This window comes from Hypanus sabinus, chromosome 2 (assembly GCF_030144855.1).
Source record: "Hypanus sabinus isolate sHypSab1 chromosome 2, sHypSab1.hap1, whole genome shotgun sequence".
Lineage (NCBI taxonomy): Eukaryota > Metazoa > Chordata > Chondrichthyes > Myliobatiformes > Dasyatidae > Hypanus > Hypanus sabinus.
Window position 1 is genome coordinate 177,479,617 of NC_082707.1, and position 20,461 is coordinate 177,500,077.

Here is a 20,461-nt window from a genome sequence, read left to right on the forward strand (position 1 = left end):
CAGAACACAATCTTCAGTCTAAAAAAATATTTTCTTGCGGTCTGCCACCAATAAGTAGGGAAACATATTTGGGGATTTTGAAATAGCAAGTATCTGTGCTAATGCAAAAGGATGTTTTTTTTCTTTTTTTGGAAAAAGTTAAACAATGACTACATTTACATAAGAACTCTCAGACATCAATCTACTGTACAAGTTTTGTATTGGTTCCCCTCCTTTTGCCATACTATTTAAACATGAGAAAAGTTATATACAGTACTGTTACAGAACTGTCATTCATAATGAAACAGATGTGAAATCTACTGTAAAGTAGCACAATACAAAAGACCATTGATCCATTTCTTACTACATAAATGTATACCATGGAATATTGGTACCATGCTTCTTTAAGATGAAATCCCTTTTTTCACACCTTTCTTTATTTCAAGAGCACCCAATTTTTTCCAAAGTTCTTCCCGCTCCTTTTCCTTTTTCTTTTCTCTGAAAAACATATTAAATCAGGACTATATATTTATAATCTCAAGTTGCAAGTGGATATTTTCTCATAATATACTTCATCAGAAAAAAATAGATCATAATTTTCAATGCCTTTGAGAACCCCCATTCGAGTCTTTATACAGAATTGCTAAACTCCTAGCCTGCTACTCATCGACTTTAGCAGTCAATAATGAATAAAAGCTTTGCTTACACAGCAAATATCCTTTATGTGATTAACTGCAGAGTGATACCAGTGTCATCCAGGAGAAGTGGAAATCAGATAGCTCCATCCCTTGAAAGCTCATGATAACAGTGGTAGAAACTCACAAATGCAAGGAAAAAAATGAACTAAACATCTTTTAGACCAGTACTTCTATATCTAGAAATGTACATTCACAATTATTCTTAATGTTCAAGGTAAGGAACATAGTTGGGTGGCAACTGCAAATTGTAAACTACAATGCTTTCTAATATCTGTTATTTCACCACATGGCTAGAATATACTAGATACCCTTAAAATGATCTTTAGTGTCTGCGATTCCCTCCCACCCACTGATTCACTTAGTTATGATTTTTTGAGTAAATCCACACCATTAAGGTCTCAAATCCACAGCTACATATTTTAGTACTTCAGTTAGGACTTTTTTTAAAAATCTCCACTTAACATAATTCATCTACTGCAATAAAATCTTACTTTTGCCGATCTGACTTGTAGGTTGCCGTCAGCTCATCAAACAAGGGGCCATTCATTTCCATAAAAGCCTTCAATACATTGTAGACTAAAGCTACAATTGCCCTGAAGAATGCAAAAACATGCACTGATCAATGAGAAGTGTGTACAGAGTAAATTAAGATAAACTCAATGACCATCATTGAAAGAATATGAATAAATTCCAACAGTAGATTAGCAGAATACACTATGATAAGTCATTTGTGCATACTTTCAAACAGAAATCAAGCATAAATATAAAAGGCACAAGGATTGGAGCAGGAGCGGGCCCATAGAGCTTCAAGCAGCTCCATCAGCAAAAACTTGGCTGATTTTCCACTGCCATTTTGTCATCATTTCCATATCCTGAATGTTATTTCTTTCCAAATATCTACTGTAGTGTGTTTTCAAAATAAAGAACAACAGTACAATAAAGCAGCTTCAGGAACGGAAAACTCAATGATTCTGAGCCCATCCAATGAAGGAATTGTTTTCATGTTGGCATCAGAGTGTGTGGTGACGCTTCTGGGTTGCCTCCAGCACATCAAACCACACATTTCACTGCATGTTTCGACGTACATGTGATAGATAAATCTAAATCTCAGGTTTTGATGTCACCACCCACTGGCTCATGACTCTTTCCAGCTTCTATCTTGTAAAACTTCCAAGGAATATTATATTTATAGATAAACTCATGTTCTTCTAAATTCAAAAATATCTGGGTTGGCAGACAGGCTCTCTGGGAGCGACTGTCAGTCACTAACCTGAAGCATTTTCTCTCTCTATAAACTCTTCCAAAAGCAAAGTGCAGATGCTTGAAATCCAAAATGAAACAAAATGTTAAAGTTACTTGGGTTTGGAAGTGTTCTTGTTCTACTCTCTCTCAAAACAATTATTTTTGTGAACTGCTGTGCACCAGGAAACAGATGGAGCTCAGAAATATAGAGAATACCCCGGATGATCGTCTCACCAAGCCAGTCGGACTTTGTGCTCTTGATACTTTTTGTTATTAAAGATTAATATCCAAAGGTTTGCTACACAAATTGTTATACCTACACATTTAAGATTCATCAAAATACCAATCCATTTTCTAGTCTTCCACAATACTTAGAAGTACAGTAGATTTCAGTTAATTAGGCCAGCTGCTTATTTACAACTCTTATGGAACAAAAACTGTAGAGAAAATAGCCAGGATTCACTTTGGCTAATTGGTCGGTGAATCTGACATCAGTTTTGGGAAAGGTATCAGAATATTCTAAGGGACTGAATATACAAGTATTTGGATAGTCATGGACTGATTAAGGATAGTCAGCATGGCTTCTTGCCTGGTAGGTCATACTGTATCTAACTAATCTTATAAATATTTTCGAGGAAGCTACTAGGAAAGTGGATGAAGGCATGGCTGTATTGTCCACACAGACTTTAGTAAGGCATTTGACAAGGTCCTGTATGTGAGTACGGTCAAGAAGGTTCAGTCGGTCAGCATTCAAGATGAGGTAATAAATTGGACTGGACACTGGCTTTGTGGGAGAGTGATAGCAGATGGTTGACTCTCTAACTGGAGACCTAATGGAGTGCCAAAGAGATTGGTGCTGGGTTGGTTGCTGTTTGTCAGCTATTATCAATGATCTGGATGATAATGTGGTTAACTTAATCAACAAATCTGAGAATGACACCAAGACTGGGGGTGTAGAGGAAGGCAATCATGGTTTGGAGAGGGATCTGCATCAGCTGGAAAAATGCCAAAAGGAATTTAATGCAGACAAGGGCAATGTTTTGCACTTCGGTAGGACCAACCAGGTTAGGTCTTACACAGTGGACGGTAGGGCACTGAGGAGTGTGGTAGAACAAAGGTACATGGAAATACATGTCCATAATTCGTTGAAGTGTTATCACAGAGAGATAGGGTCAAAAAGAAAGCTTTTTGGCACATTGGCCTTCATAAATCAATGTATTGAGTTCAGGAGATGGGATGTTATGTTGAAGTTGTAGAAAACATTGTTGAGGCCTAATTTGGAGTATTGTGTGCAGTTTAGGTCACCTACCTCCACAAAAGATGTAAAGTTGAAAGAGTACAGAGAAAATTTACAAGGATGTTGCTGGGTCTGGAGGATTTGAGTTATAGGGAAAGATTGAATAGGTTAGGACTGTATTCTTTAGAATGTAGAAGATTGAGAGAAGATTTGATAAAGGTATACAAGATTATGAAGGTATAGATATGGTAAATACAATCAGGGTAAATGCAAGCTTCTTCCCCAGTGAGGCTGGGTGGGACTACTACTAGAGGTCATGGATTAAGAGTGAAAGGTGAAAAGTTTATGGGGGCACATGAGGGGAAACTTCTTCACTCCGAGGGTTGTGAGCGTGTGGAATGAGCTGCCAGCACAAGTGGTGCATGAGAACTTGATTTCAACATTAGAGAGAAGTTTGGATAGGTACATGGATGTTAGGGGTATGGAGGGCAATGGTCCTGGTGCAGGTCGATGGAAGTAGGCAGTTTAAATGGTTTTGGCATGGACTAGATGGACCAAAGGGTCTGTTTCTGTGCTGTACTTCTCAACGACTCTAATTGGGCCAAAATGTATCCTAATTAACTGGAGGCCAATGTAATTATATTTATTTTCCAACCAAAGTGGATAGCTTATTACTTGTCTGTGTTATATTCATTCTGTCAAGTTTATTGGTCATGCATACCTTTATGTCTTTCTGTATGCTGTCTTAATTTCCACTTTGAACTATGAGCAAACTTCTATTCATTATACTGGATTTCCTCCAAAGTCACTTACAACCAAATAACAACTCAAGAAATGACCTGCTAGTTATTACTTCCCAACCAAAAAAACTACCCTCCTTGTAAAATATATTATGCAAAATACTTCAATAAAAAACTTTGCTCCCAAACCCTTGAGCCCTAATTGTGATATGACTGTGACCCTGTTAAATGTATACACCTTAATACTATGCTATATCATAGTGCCTAATTCACTGCACATGTAATTATTGCCTACATTTTTGATTCTAAGGCTACATCCACACTAAGCCGGATAAATCCGTAACCGAAGCTTCTTCTCTTCATTTTGACCCTCCGTCCACACCGAAACGGCGTTTTCCTCCCCCGAAAACGTAACTTTTCTAAAACGCTGTCCAGAGTGTTTCAATCTGAGAACGTCGATTGGCCGGTGTAGTGCGTATGGGTAACTGAAGCTTTTTAAAAATGCTGTCATGATGTGCCGGAACAAATGGTGGTGGCAGCGCATTTCATTGCTTTCTTGAATGCAACCTCCAACACCACAACAACAATGGTGGATGGCTTCAGGAGACTGTCCCTGTGCAGAATGTTACTGCAGCTTTGCAGTATGACAGACAATTTCAACCCTCCACACAACCTAACAATTTCAGAACAGACAGCAGTGAGACTGAAGCCGGAAGAGTTAGAAATGTACTCACCAAATACTTTGACCCATAACTTACTGAATAAATAAGTATAGTCACTTTGCCCTGTTTTCTGTCCTTGCTTGTATGAAGGTGGTTTACCTATTTATGCAAGTACTTCTCTGACAATAGATGTGTAACAGCCTATGTAACATTGTATGGAAATACAAGATAACACTAATGCAGACATGTTTTATACATTTAAAAAGGTGCTTTATTAATGTATTGCTTGAGCAAACATTCAATAGGTGCAATTGTCACTACTTCCAAAATGTCATTTTTGAGTGGTAGCTTATGTTTGGCATAGATGTGAAAATGATAAGGCCTAAAAAGGAAAATTATAAGTTTCATTTTGACTCAGGTAAAAATAAAATCACTTTTGCCCAGTAACTCGTTTTATTGCACAGCAAAATAATACAGACATGGCAAAAGTAAAGGCAAACAATGAGGTAACAGCAAATTTCACTTTTGCCCAGTAACAAGCCTTATTGTATTTAGTTGTAGCTGTCGTCCCTTTCATCGGTGAAGAGACTATGGCTGTGGGAAATGTTTCCAATATCGTCCATGAACTCCCTGTCATTTGCCCCTGTATGCTCCAGTATTTGTTTTTTTAGTTTTAAGTCCTCCTGAGCGAGAGCCAACAGCTGTCCATCGTTTGGCAAGTTCCTTTTGAGTTTTTCTAGTCTGTAACTGGACAACCGCACTCCAAGTCTTTTGCGGCAAGATTTGACACCAAACATGTCGCTTGTTTTCTGTAGATGTGTCCTGTGCATGCCCAGTAGGAGAAGATTCGCCCAAATACCTGTTTTAATGCAGGCGGAGGTATTTTCAAAAACGCCTGGTGTGGATGCCTATGGTTTTTACATGAAACCAGTGTTTCCAAAATTATCCAGTCTAGTGTGGATGTACCCTAAGACAACTCTGGAACCTACCATAGCACTTCAGGGGTAAATTTAAAGAGCTGTTTATTACCTTGAAACTATCCAATTACCATAAAACTAATTATTCTGTTAAAGGAACCTACAATCCCTACATAATTGATTGATGATTCACTGTTTCACCCCTTGCACGCCAGCTACAATCTCAGAAAATAACTATTTTCTTTTTACTATTTTACCCATTCTAATTTCATGAGTTGCTTAAGTTCCCTGTACCACAACTCGACAACAAATCATAACATTTTTTTCCATAACTGACATCAGAGTGTCTAGTCCTTTGCCCTCTCTCCTTCCTTTCTTGTACAGCATGGTTATGTACATTTCCTTTTAGTCTGCAGAGAAACATTTAAAAATCTAGACAATTCTAGAAGAACCAAATCATTTTATTCACTATTTCTGTATCCATCATCATTAGTTCATCAAAAAGTAAGATCATGTTTAGAAAATGTCTGCAGTTTGTTACATTAGTTTCTGTAATACAACTGCTTTGCTAATTTAAGTTTCTGATTCAAAGGAAGCTTACCAGAATCACCATGCCTTCTACAACAAAGGTAAATACAAACCATTTGTTTAATGCCTGTCATTTCCTTACTGTATTACAATATCTCTCTGGCACAAGGGACACACAATATTTCTTCCACGGATGTTTACATACCTATTGTCTGTATGCCTTGCTACTTTATGCTCATTCCATTTGTCTCTCTATCAATTTCTTGATCATCCATTATTGAACTCCAAAATCCTCATGGGTGCTACTCTATTTGGCAACATTATAAGTCTCTTCCTTTTTAAGTTTACAAATTTAATTTAACAAAAGCAAAATAGTGCAGATGTTGGAAACCTGAAAATGAAAACAGAAAATGCTATAAATACTCAGGTCAGGCATCTTATGTCGAGAACAACAAGGTTAAGTTTCAGGTCAATGGGCATTCATGTTGTCTGTTTAACAGATCACAGTCCTGAAACATTAGTTCTGTTTCTCCTTAATAGATGCTGACAGGCATGCATTTTCCATTTTCATTAAAGTCTAATTTCATTAGTTGTGGTTGGTTCACTTTTTCCATTTTTTTAAAAAATCCTTGAAGTGGGGAAAAATAGCAATCACAACAGCTACAACAAATATGTGTAATCAGCTCCCCTTCAGTACACAATTGCTTTGTTATATAACAAGCAAAATCAAAAATGGAAAATGGCTGTTTACAAGGGAAAAAACTGCCTCAGGGTATTACTTTTTAATTCGGAACCAATGACTTACTGCAGATACAAAACACTTTATATTTAAAAAAATCAACCTCAAATGAAAGCAAAAAAAAAGATCAAGTACTTGCAAATTACCATTTCTTCCAACGTGCAAATGAAAGACATTACAAAATATTCAAAGGCTGATCTAATTTGCTGTTGAAAATTAACACAAGATGCATCATGTACAATACTTCTGTATGTTCCTTTCTTCCTACAGAGGGTGCTCTATCTGAATGAATTTATCATTTACTCTGTGGTTTACTAAAATCTATCCATCTGTCCCTCAGCATCTCCTTGAACCAATTTTGTTAACACTGTATCATTTGCTTTCAATGTTCAGAAAATTTTATGCACTTATCAATGCATAGTCACATCTGCAATCATCATAATTTTACAGTCATACAACCACACAATCTACAAGTGAACCTCTAGAAAGGGAAAACAAAGTTTCCACTTTCTGGATCATTAATAAACTGCTATATTGGGATTAATAAAAACTAAACATTAATGATCACTTAAGTAATAAAAAAATGGATTTGCATTTATACAATGCCACTCATAACCCCAGCTTCAAAAGTACCGTAAAGTAAATAAATTATTTTCAAAAGCAGTCATTATTGTAATGGAGGAAAAGCACTAACCAATATGCACAGAGGAAGTCCCTGTAACGGTAACGTTACAGTGACCAGACAATCCATTTTGCTGTGTTACTATCTAATGGCCAGAACATTATAAAACTTACTAAAGCCATGTCATAGGATATCTCATATCCACCTGCCAGCAATGACAATGCAAATTCCCACCCCAAGTGAATCCAGGTGTAACTCTATACAACATCTTGATCAGTGTAGTGTTTGTGCTCCTGACATAATCATATCATTCAATGAATATTCAGCTGAACAAACTCTGAAAGCCATTCTGCCCTTCTATGGACCTTCAGTACTTTATTATTGTTCGAGATTCCCAGCTTTTGAATTCAAGGCTAAAATTGCCTGTATTGAGGGAGATGGAGGCAAGTACTCACATAATAGACAAGAAAAGTCAATATGGCATTGTGTTCAGACTAATGAGAATCAGATGGTCTGCACTATTAAAGAAGAAGTGGTAAAACAACATAGCCGAAAAGTATACAGGAAAAGCTTACAGACAATACAAATATTTTTGTTTTAGAACTATACATACGGGTTCCAGTGTTCTTTGGAGATTCTATAGAGGCTGGGAAACATGATGGGGAGGATTACAGCTGAATTTTCTTCTATCAAACTCATAATGTATTCATTGTTCCAGTAATAGAGTGCCCTCTCGGCCACCTTGAGAGGAAAAAAGAAAATAAGTATTCGGCATTTTTTAAAAAGCCAGTATTATAGATAGCAATACCGATTCTAGGCAATATCTTTTTCAGGTCTTGGTAAATCACTGTTTTATCAATTTATGATTAAAATCAGTGTCCAATTCTAACTTAACTATGTCAATTATTTTGTGGAAAGCAGTATAAACAGAGAAAGTTGATTACTGCGTCCTTATAGACTTAACTCCATTGAATACACTAGCAATAATAATACAATCAAATATCCCTAATTGAATCTCACCAATTTCTGCTGGTCTCATTTATGGATTTAACCAGAATTTGATAAATCGGTAATAAATCAGTGATTATTAACGGTGAATTGATAGTCCTGAATGAACTTTACAAACATATATCTAGATTGTTAGCTTACAGATAAATGAAAGTAAATCTAGAACATAGAAATTAACAGCACATTACAGGCCCTTCGACCACAATGTTGTGCCGACCATGTAACCTACTCTAGAGACTGCCTAGAATTTCCCTAGCACATAGCCCACTTTTTTCTAAGCTCCATTTACCTATCAAAGAAGCTCTTAAAACAGCCTATTGTATCCGCTTCCACCGCCGCCGCCAGCAGTGCATTACACGTACCCACCACTCTCTGTGTGAAAAACTTAACCCTGACATCACTTCGGTTACCTATTTCCAAGCACCTTAAAACTCTGCACCCTCATGTTAGCCATTTCAGCCCTGAGAAAAAGCCTCTGACTATCCACACGATCAATGCCCCTCATCATCTTATACACCTGTATCAGGTCACCTCTCATCCTCCACCTCTCCAAGGAGAAAAGGCCAAGTACACTCAACTTATTCTCATAAGGTACGCCCTCCAATCCAGGCAACATCCTTGTAAATCTCCTCTTACTCTCACTATAGTATCCACATCCTACCTGTAATGAGGTGACCAGAACTGAACACAGTACTCCAAGTGGGGTCTGACCAAGGTCTTATATTGCCATAACATTATTACCTCACGGCTCTTGAACTCAATCCCACGGTTGATGAATGCCAACACATCACATGCCCTCTTAACAACACTGTCAACCTACGCAGTAGCTTTGAGTTTCCTATGTACACAGACCCCAAGATCTCTCAGATCTTCTGCACTGCCAAGAGTCTTGCCATTTGTCTTGTATTCTGTCTTTAAACTGGACCCACCAAAATGAACCACTTCATACTTATCTGGGTTAAAGTCCATCTACCACTTCTCAGCGCATTTCTACATCCTATTGATGTCCCTCTGTAACCTCTGACAACCTTCCAGACTATCCACAACATCCCCAACCTTTGTGTCATCAGCAAACTTACTAACACACCCTTCTACTTCCTCATCCAGGTCATTTATTTTTTTTTAAATCACAAATGGGGGGGACCCAGAACAGATCCCTGCAGAACACCACTGGTCATCAACCTCCATGCAGAATATGAATCATCCACAACCACCTTTTGCCTTCTGTGAGCAAGCCAATTCTAGATCCACAAAGTCTCTTGGATCCTGTGCTTCCTTACTTTCAGAAGGAGCCTTGCATGCGGATCCTTATCAACTGCCTTAATGAAATCCGATACACTACATCCACTGCTCTATCTTCATTAATGATTACTTCCTCACAGAACTCAATCAGGCTCGTAAGGCAAGACCTGCCCTTAACAAAGCCATGCTGACTATCCTTAATCAGATTATGTCTCCCCTTATGCTAATAAATCCTGCCTCTCAGGATCTTCTCCAATGACTCACTGGTCTACAATTTCCTGGGTTATCTCTACTCCCTTTCTTGAACAAGTAAACTACATTTGCAACCCTCCAATCCTCTGGTACTTCTCCCGTCCCTATTGATGATGCAAAGATCATCGCAAGAAGCTCAGCAATCTCCTCCCTCGCTTCCCACAGTAGCCTGGGGTATATCTCATCCAGTCCCAGTGTCTTATCTAACTTAATGGTTTTCTAAAGCACATCCTCTTTCTTAATGTCTATGTGCTGAAGTGTTTCAGTCCACTGTAAGTCATCCCCACAATTGTCAAGGTCTTTTTCCTGGTACTAAAGCAAGTATTCATTAAGTACCTCCGCTACCTCCTCCATCTCCATGCACACGTTTCCACTATCGCAATTGATTGGTCCTATTCTCACACAGCTCATCCTCTTGCTCTTCACATACTTGTAGAATGCCTTGGGGTTTTCTTTAATCCTGCTCAACAAGGCCTTCTCATGGCCCCTTCTGGCTCTCCTAATTCCATTCTTCAGCTCCTTTCTAGCAACCTTGTAATTTTCTAGAGCTCTAACAGTACCCAGTTTCTTGAAACTTTTGTAAGCTTTTCTTTTCTTCTTAACTAGATTTTCTACATTCTTTGTACACCATGGTTCCTTAATTCTACCATCCTTTCCCTGCCTCAATGGAACATACCTATGCAGAAGCTGAGAAGTTGCAAAAATAGCAAAGTGGGCATTTCATCCACTCTGTAACTGAGAATTAGCACGAGGGCATATTCAACCAGGATCCATCCAGTGAACTTGGGCATCAGTCATTATACCAGAACCTGACAGGTTTCATAAAATGCCTGGTTTGATGATTTACCAGTCAGGTTACAAAGTTAAGAGAAATATGCTCAGCATCAAACTCCTGTTCTCCTGTCATCCAGCAAACAGTAACTTTTATTCAATTCAGGCAATTCAATGACATAAAACAGCCTTTGCTGATCCACAGCTTTGTCATGATATAGCACCAGGTTACCAAGATCATTCTGGCGCAAATGACCTAAAATATGCTGGAAGAGCAAGACTTCAGAGGAGGAATGAGGCCAAAAGGTCTGGTTTTACAAGAACATAAAGAGAAGCAAGAGTAAGCCATTTGGCTCCTTGTGCCTGCTGCATCATGCAATAAGAACATTGGTGATCTTGACATGTGCCACTTTCATGCATTGGTCCCATATACCTTGATATGGACAAGTTTGTGGGGGGGTGGGGAGGAATTGCCAGTGACTTGGGCTTTAACAGTTGAATGTGTGACTCCCAGCTATGAAGGAATTAAAATCAGGGATAATCTAAGATATACATATATAGAAAAGCAAAGGATTGTAGACAAGTATGTGAAGAGCAAAAGGGTAAGACGTGAGAGAATAGAACCAATCAAGTGTGACAGTGAAAAAGTGTATATGGAACCAGAGGAGGTAGCAGAGGTACTTAATGAATACTTTGCTTCAGTATTCACTACAGAAAAGGACACTGGCAATTGTAGGGATGACTTACGATGGACTAAAAAGCTTGAGCATATATACATTAAGAAAGAGGGTGTGCTGGAGCTTTTGGAAGCATCAAGTTGGATAAGTCACCTGGACCAGATGAGATATAGCCCAGGCTACTGTGGGAGACGAGGGAGGAAATTGATGAGCCTCTGGCAATGATCTTTGCATCTTCAATGAAGACAGGAGAGGTTCCAGAGGACTGGAAGGTTGCAGATCTTGTTCCCTTGTTCAAGAAAGGGGCCAGAGATAGCCCATGAAATTATAGACCAGTGAGTCCTACTTCAGTGTTTGGCAAGTTGATAGGGAAGATCCTAAGAGGCAGGATTTATGAACATTTGGAGAAGCATTATATGATTAGGAATTATCATCATGGCTTTGTCAAAGGCAGGTCATGGCTTTGTCAAAGGCAGGTCATGCCTTACGAGCCAAATTGAATTTTTTGAGGATGTGATTAAACACATTGATGAAGGTAGAGCAGTATATGGAGTGTATATGGATTTCAGGAAGGCATTTGATAAGGTACCCCATGCAAGGCTTATTGAGAAAGTAAGGATGCATGGGATCCAAGGGGACATTGCCTTGTGGATCCAGAATTGGCTTGCCCACAGAAGCCAAAGAGTGGTTGTAGACGGGTCATATTCTGCATGGAGGTTGGTCACCAGTGGTGTGCCTCAGGGATCTGTTCTGGGACCCAATCTCTTCTTGATTTTTATAAATGATCTGGATGAGGAAGTGGAGGGATGGATTAGTAAATTTGCTGATGACAAAAAGGTTGGGGGTGTTGTGGATAGTGTGGAGAGCTGTCAGAGGTTACAGCAGGACATTGATAGGATGCAAAACTGACTGAGAAGTGGCAGATGAAATTCAACCCAGATAAATGTGAGGTAGTTCAGTTTGGTAGGTCAAATATGTTGGCAGAATATAGTATTAATGGTAAGACTCTTGGCAGTGTGGAGGATCGGAGGGATCTTGGGGTCTGAGTTCAAAAGACACTCAAAAGCTGCTGTGCAGTTGACTGTGTGGTTAAGAAGGCATACGGTGTATTGGCTTTCATCAACCATGGGACTGAGTTCAAGAGTCAAGAGGTAACGTTACAGCTATATAGGACCCTGGTCAGACCCCACTTGGAGTACTGTGCTCATTTCTGGTCACCTCACTACAGGAAGGATGTGGAAGCCGTAGAAAGGGTGCAGAGGAGATATACAAGGAGATTGCCTGGATTGGGGAGCTTGACTTATGAGAATAGGTTGAGTGAACTCGGCCTTTCTCCTTGAAGCAACAGAGGATGAGAGGTGACCTGATAGGGGTGTATAAAATGATGAGAGACATTAATTGTGTGGATAGTCAGAGACTTTTTTCCCAGGACTGAAATAGCTAACACAAAAGGACACAGTTTTAAGGTGCTTGGAAGAAGGTACAGAGGAGATGTCAGGGGTAAGTTTTTTTTTTACGTAGAGAGTGGTGAGTGTGTGGAATGGGCTGCTGGGGACAGTGGTGGAGGCGGATACAATAGGGTCTTTTAAGAGGCTTCTGGTTAGGTACATGGAGCTTAGAAAAATAGAGGGCTCTGGGTAACCCGAGGTAATTTCTAAAGTAAGTACATGTTTGGCACAGCACTGTATTGTGCTATAGGTTTACTATGTTTGTACAAAGCCAGGAAGGGGTAAAACAATGAAGTGATTTTAAAATAATGACGAGAGCTTTTCTAAAATGAAATGCATTGTTACATCAGGAGCCTAACAACATTACACAGTGAGTGGTGATGAAAATTCCTGTGAATAATCAAGGTTCACAGAATCAAAACAGCACAGGAATCTTCCATTTGGTTAAGTCTGCAGATTCATTATATTGCAATTCAGTCAACTCAATTTCCCTACAGATTTTTTAAAAATTTAAGTACTTATTTGATTCAATTTTGAAATTATTTAATTAAATTTGCATCTGTTACACTTTTAGGCAATACATTTTAATTCATAAATACATACTGCACAAGTATTTCTTCATATCAAAACCCAACTCTACTAATTTACTTAAAATCTCTCCCATCTAATCCTTAAACGCTGAGTAACTAGTATTGCTTCTATCCATACCTAAAGTCTCCATACAATATATTAGGCCACTGGATGCTCTTTGTGGTGTTTACAGAAAACAATACACTTTACAACTATCAGAATGGCCGTGCTACCATCAAAATGTTTCAAATTTAAGGCACTTCAGCCAACGAACCTGGAAATGAGGACTAGAAACACATCTAGAAATTTGCTTGAAGAGTGGGTCCTGAATTTTTACAAACTGTGTAGGCTCAATAACATCCAGGATTTCCTCCATTTCCCCAAGAAACATGACCTGGTTTAGAAAACAGTAATACAAAATGATTCACAAATATCCAGCACTTTCAGTAACACAATATATCTTATTGCTACAATCTCTGGATAATAATTATCTAACACTGCATATTAAGTCTGGATCTTTCTTTTAAAATTGTTTCCCCTAAATCCCACCCTTCAGACGGTCATTCTATGAAGCTACCAATCTGCAAGCTGAAATGATGCTGCTGCAGTTCACCCAGATACTCAATCCTTATGGATTTGCTGTTGGCCGACTGATTAATAACCAGCATCATCAAATCTTCACACAACACCCACTTTCTATTCGGAATTACTAGTCAGTAATATTGGCATTTTTCCATGGGTACCCTGAAGCACCATGCTTATAGGTACTATTCTTACAAGCATACTTTCTGGAAAATGACAATGGACTACATAACACAACCACAGGCCAGGGATCAAATCCATAACCTTTTGAGCTGCAGAGTTCAATTATATATTCTTCATAGACAAGACATTAGGGACACCAGTGCATCAAACTTTACATATGTCTGAAGTATTCCAGTTATTTTTTCTTATATCTGCTAAAACATTAGTAATTGAACATTCGTGTGCAGATGCTCTAGAGCACCATTAACATTTCAAGAATACATTCTAACACAACAGCAAAAAATACAGTGGATTCCTGTTAGTGGGAACACATCAGGACCAGTACATTTTGGCCCAATTAAGCAGTGCCCCAATTATGGAAATAGTTAAAAAGATAAAAACAAGACAGACCACTGTTTAACTGAGTTACAAATTATGTATTTAAAAGAAATACAGAACAAATTAGAACACTACCAATACTACTACAGTAGTATAGATGGAGGAGTTCATCCAGTGTGCGTAATGAATAAAATCAGTGCACCTAGTGTAGATAATGGACAGCCTTCATGCAATGCTTTCAAAAAAATGCATCCTCCAAATCTTCATTTTCATTGTAACATTCAAGATGCTTGTTGATACCTTCAAATTCTTTGTGGTTCCTAACTTGAAGCAATGAAATCATTTCAATTTCATTCCCAGCCATTTCTGGCATCTCCAAACCTGAATCCTTGAAACCGCAGTGAGTAAAACAAATCCGAATTAACACTGCTTATTTCCATCAGTGACAAAAATCATTAGTTTTTTGAACACAAACACACACAACTGACACTATTTAGAAACTGTTTACTCTCAGCCCAATGTCATATCCATCAGCCACACAAGAGCACATATCTGCCGCTAATTAGAAACTGTTCAACAACAGGCTCTGTCACATTGGTATCCCAAATAAACAATGAGAATCCTGGCTATTTTTTCCAATTAGTTTATGTTCTATAAGAGTTGTCCCAAATAAGCAACTGTCCTGATTAAACGATGGCCCAATAAACCAGAAACCACTGTTGTGTCTGTTCACTTTGTTAGTCATCACACAGATCAGAACAGAACTGCTTATACCAGTTGATCTTCTGTCTTTACTATGCTCGCAAAGCTTAACTAATCAGAATCATATTTAATCACACAAAGAGCAATGAAAATGCACCAGAAAAGTCAGCATTAAACTCAGTCATAATTGTTACCTAATTGTGTAAAGTATTTCCATATTTAATGAGAAATCAATATAACAATTTTAATCTCATAAAATGGAATACCTAAGAGCATTTCAAAACAAAGCTCATCTGCAAAGATAAGTTCAGTAATTTGGTGAGCATTACAAAACATTTATTTTCAATATGACAACTGCTTTATTTGAAAACCTGTGACGAAAGAGCTCATTAGAAAACATTAAATAAGGCCTTGGCACCCTGCTGTGTCAATACATTTTGATATAGTCTCTTCCAGCGATCCTGAAATTAACTTTGTTCTTTGAAATCATGGGCAGGCCTTTTACCTTCGGTAAAACTATGAAATACTCTAAATGGCAGTGGGTCATCTATTTGTTCTCTACCCAACCCGATTGAAGATAACGTAAAGGAAATCTTCCTCTCGGATTGTACAGTAAGTTATCCATTCTACATAATTTCTTTGTCCCCTACAGTTGAAAGTACCAATTACTTTTTTGTTGCCAATTATGAATTGCACTTGTAATGGATTTCCTGAATTTCAACCAATACTATACATATTTTCCATGCCCATCACTTCTTCTAAATCAACATAAATAGCTGACTTGTAGGGATTTAAGTACAATCCTGCAAATGCCTATATTCTGGAACAAACCTGGTCAAGTGCCTTAAGGATTTGCTTTGCTTACAGAAGATTCACTCAATAGTAGAAGATATGACTAATTTAGAAAATTCCGCTGCTTGGGATGCAAAAAAAAGTAATAAGGAATCTTACTACTTCACCACGATCACTATTTTGTCAAAGTCTTGGGGTGCTGCTCTGACCCGAATATGCTGGAATGCCTGTCCCCATTGTCTGACTTGGAAACCTGGAATATGATTGGTTCAGTGTCAGAGATGACTGACAGGCAATCATAGCTGACACACAGAACATAGATGATCTCACCAAGCAATGGGGAAGTGGGAGAAAATGGAAATTGTGACATCAGGACATCTGCATACTTTAGAAAAATAAATTTGGAGGCACACACCTATGAAATGGTATGAGGATATCTTTTTAATTATGATGAAGATTCTATGAAGAAAAGCTTTAGTTTATGAAAAAGTGAAGGCTTCAAAACTTGAAAACATTGGAAATAAAATGAACAATGAATCAGAAAATGAAATTTGGTCACAGCATTCCAAAAATCTGTCGTTAACATTATGTTAATTATGTTTTAATTGGAAATTAAACAGTCTGCACATTGATTTACTCAACTTAAACCTGTATCTTCCTTTCAGTTATTACTCATTTACTGATTTCACAGCAGACTACAATAGCAGCAGTCAACACTAATTCATCTATATGAACACTATGGCGCAGTCAGTCCCTATTGCAATTATTTTTCCAAAGCAGTGATCAGAATATAATTCTACATAATGTACGGTGTACCCAAATTATTGGTGACTATAAACTGTTACAGCTTTCTGAGAATAGTTCCCAGAGGGTGAATGTATTGTAAATGCAAAAAAAGTCTCAAATTCACATTCTGAATCAGTACATCAAAATGCTTAAGAACATCATGGAGTAATTTAGCACTAAACCTGCTTTATTTTTGAATTCAAAATCTCAAAAATATTAATTGCATTTAATTTAAATATAATAATTACTTCAGCATAAGCAATTCTTTTATTCCAGCAGGAGAGAATGAAATCATATCATTACCTCTTTCTGACTGCATGTTTTTGGCCAAAACTTTAGTAAACCCCTGACGACCTGAAGAAGCATAGAAGTCAAAAGTATTAAGATCAATCCACTTGAAGACTATCTAATAACATTAATTGAGAAGCATCATAGAACTCACCGGTTCAGTTAATGTTGGATCTTTTTCAAGAAACTGTACAATGCAATATGCCAACTGCGAAGGAAAAATAAAATATAAGAAGAATGCACTTTTTTTAAAAAATCACTGGAGTTTGCTTTGATGCAATATTTTAATGATTATAATATATCTGGGCTATAGGGTCAGGAATAAGTTATATTTGTACACGAAAAACTTCACAGTAAGTGTTGGTTAAAATGTATCCATTTTGATCTTGCGCAGAACAAAACATTAGATAGAAATATTCAGCTCCAGCTCACCCATCTGCCCTCAACTATTCAAGATTTTCTCATCCAGCATTGAGAAGACTCCATCAACTCAATGCTGCCGAGGATGAAAATGTTAGGAGACCAACAGTTTACAGAAATATCTGTTCACAACAACACTGCTAGGTGTAACAAGAATCTATGTAGAACTGGTTCCATTTTCATAATGTGCACTTTCTTCATGGTATATTGTAGTATTAGTTGCTGGAAAATGAGAAATTCACAAGAAATTCAGCACCAATACAAGAGGTGCAGAGGTCTACCTCAGAAATATGCTGCATATGAACAGATTCCTCACGTAATGAGAGGGATCTCATTGCGAGTGGTTGTGAAGACTGATATATTATCCTTCTCAACACCTTTCTCCTACCTTCACCCTGTAACCTTTAACACTCTGATTAATGAAGAACCTATCAAACTCCGTCTTAAATATACCCATTGGCATGGCCTGCACAGCCAGCTGCGACAATGAATTCCACCAATTCACCATCCTCTGGCTGAAGAAGCTTTTCCTTATCTGTTCTAAATGGGTGTCCCCCAAATTGGAGGCTGTGGTTTCTGATTTGAGACCCCCCAACTACTGTAAATATCCTCTCCACATCCACTTTATGCAGACCTTTCAATATTCAATCTGTTCTCACTCTTAACTCCAGCAAGTACAGGCCCAGAGCTAACAAACCTCCTACGTTAACCCTTTCATTTCTGAAATTATTTTCATGAACCTCCTCTGGACCCTCTCCAGTACTAGCACAACTTAGATAAGGAGCCTAAAATTGCTCACAATACTCTGAGTGCAGTCTGACTGATGCCTTATAAAGCCTTAGCATTACGTTTTTGTATTCTAGTCATCTCAAAAATATGAGATGTCATTTGTCTTCCTTACCACTGACTCAACCTGTAAACCTTGAACTTAGGGAAACCTGCACGAGGACTCTTAAGACCCCAGAGTGCACGGTTATGCACTTCCTTACACTATATTCCATTTCTTTGTCCATTCCCCCAATCTGTTTAATTCCTTCTGCTTCCTTAACACTACCTGCTCCTACAGCTATCTTCGTATCATCTGTAAACTTAGCCACAAAGCCATCAATTCCTTCATCCAAATCACTGACATACAACATGACAAGAAGTGGTCCCAACACCTACCCCAAAGGCATACCACTGGTCACTGGCAGCCAATCAGAAAAGGTCCCCTTTATTTCCAATCTTTGCCTTGTGCCAGTCAACCAATCATCTATCCATGTCCAGTACTTTTCCTGTAACACCATGAGCTTGTTAAGCAGCCTCATGTGCGCCTCTTGAAAATCCAAATAAACAACATCCACCGACTCTTCTTTGTTTATCCTACCCGTTACATCTTCAAAGAAGATTTGTCAGTCAGGATTTCCCCTTTAGAAAACCATGTTGACTTTGGCCTATTTTATCACCAAAACCTCATTCTTGTAGAGACTCCAACTTCTTTCCAACCACTGCAGGTTAACTGGCCTATTGCTTCCTTTCTTCTTCCTCCCTCCATTCTTAAAGAGTGGAGTGAGATTGCAGTTTTCCAGTACAGGTTTCCCCCGCTATCCAAAGGTACAGAGTTCCTATGAAACTGTTTGTAAGCTGAAATGGCATAAAGCAAAGAAGCAATTACTGTAAATTTATATGGAAAAAATTTCTGAGGCGTTCCCAGGCCCAAAAAAATAACCTACCAAATAACATATAAAACCTAATATAACTTGAACATACAGTAAAAGCAGGAATGATATGATGAAGACACAGCCTATATAACGTTGAAATATTGTATGTACGGTGTAGTTTCACTTATCAAAATTGGGAAGACAGTGAGCCAAAATTGATTTGGAGAAAAAAATCAGCACTTACGTGCATGAGCACGTACACGCACACAACTGCCCGCACAAGGCTTCACGGTCATGGTAGTCTTTCTCGGGGTAAACACACGTATAAAGCAGGCGTCTTTTTCTCATAAAAGCAAAAATCCTCTTTGGTTAGTGAAAACAGGTACTAATGTGGGTCTTTCATAACAGCGAACTGTCGTAAAGCGAACGTTCAAAAAAAATGGGGGCCACCTGTACTCAGGAATCATTCCAAAATCTAGTGATACTCAAAAGACCGTTACTAATGTCTTTACAATTTCTTCAGCTACCCCTTTCTGAATCCTGGTGTGTAGTCCATCTGGTCCAGGTGACTCATCCATCTTTAGGTTTTACACATTCCCAAGAACCTTCTCCTTAGTAACAGGAACGACACTCACTTCTGCCCTGACACCATCGCATTTCTGGCATTCTGCCAGTGTCTTCCAAAGATACAAAATACTTATTAAGTTTGTTCACCATTTCTTTGTCCCTCATTAATATCTGTCCAACGTCATTCTCTAGCAGTTTGCTATCCACTCCTGCCTCTCTTTTACTTTTTATATATCTGAAAATCTTTTTGTGTTCTTTTTTACATTATTGGGTAGCTTACCTTCATATTTCATCTTTTCTCTCTTTATGGCTTTTTAGCTGCCTTCTGTTGGTTTTTAAAGGTTTCCCAATCCTCTACTTTTCCGCTAATTTTTGCTTATTGTCCTCTGCTTTACTTTTATGCTTTGACTTCCCTTGTCAGCCATGGTTGCCTCATCCTCCTGTTAAAATATCTTTGGGATGCATCTTTCCTGAACCTTCTGAATTTCCTCCAGAAACACCTGCCATTGCTGTTCTGCCATCATCCCTGGTAGAGTCCGCTTCCAGTCAACTTTGTCCAGCATTGGATCATAGATCACTCCTCTTGATCCATAGTCATCTGGAGGCTCACCTAGTAGTCCCTGTGATGGTCCCAATAACTCTTCTCTTTGCAGCTCCCATAAAGCCAAGGAGAGAGCAAGTTTTGGAGAAGGAGCAGACAGCAAAACCTCTACGGGCTTGCATCGTGCCCTCCACCTGTCTCTAGCACTGCTCTACCAGCTCCCTATATTTAGCCTTCTTATGGTCAAATGCCTCCTCAGTCCACTCTTCCCAAGGCAACTTCAGTTTTATTATGACCACTGCTTCAAGGT

At 38.4% G+C, this 20,461-nt stretch overlaps 1 protein-coding gene across 1 annotated transcript in view; it reads right to left on the minus strand.

Annotated features, from left to right (window-relative positions):
* Positions 1–226: 226 nt before the first annotated feature.
* ppp2r5eb (protein phosphatase 2, regulatory subunit B', epsilon isoform b) overlaps positions 227–20,461 on the minus strand; it is a 112,431-nt gene continuing 92,196 nt past the window's right edge. The window contains exons 8-13 of the mRNA XM_059960083.1: positions 17,138–17,191; positions 16,999–17,049; positions 13,607–13,726; positions 7,978–8,105; positions 1,169–1,270; positions 227–477 (exon numbers count right to left, since the gene is read on the minus strand). Coding sequence (XP_059816066.1) covers positions 384–477; positions 1,169–1,270; positions 7,978–8,105; positions 13,607–13,726; positions 16,999–17,049; positions 17,138–17,191 — 549 coding nt within the window. The 3' untranslated portion in view covers positions 227–383. The remainder of the gene's footprint in view (positions 478–1,168; positions 1,271–7,977; positions 8,106–13,606; positions 13,727–16,998; positions 17,050–17,137; positions 17,192–20,461) is intronic.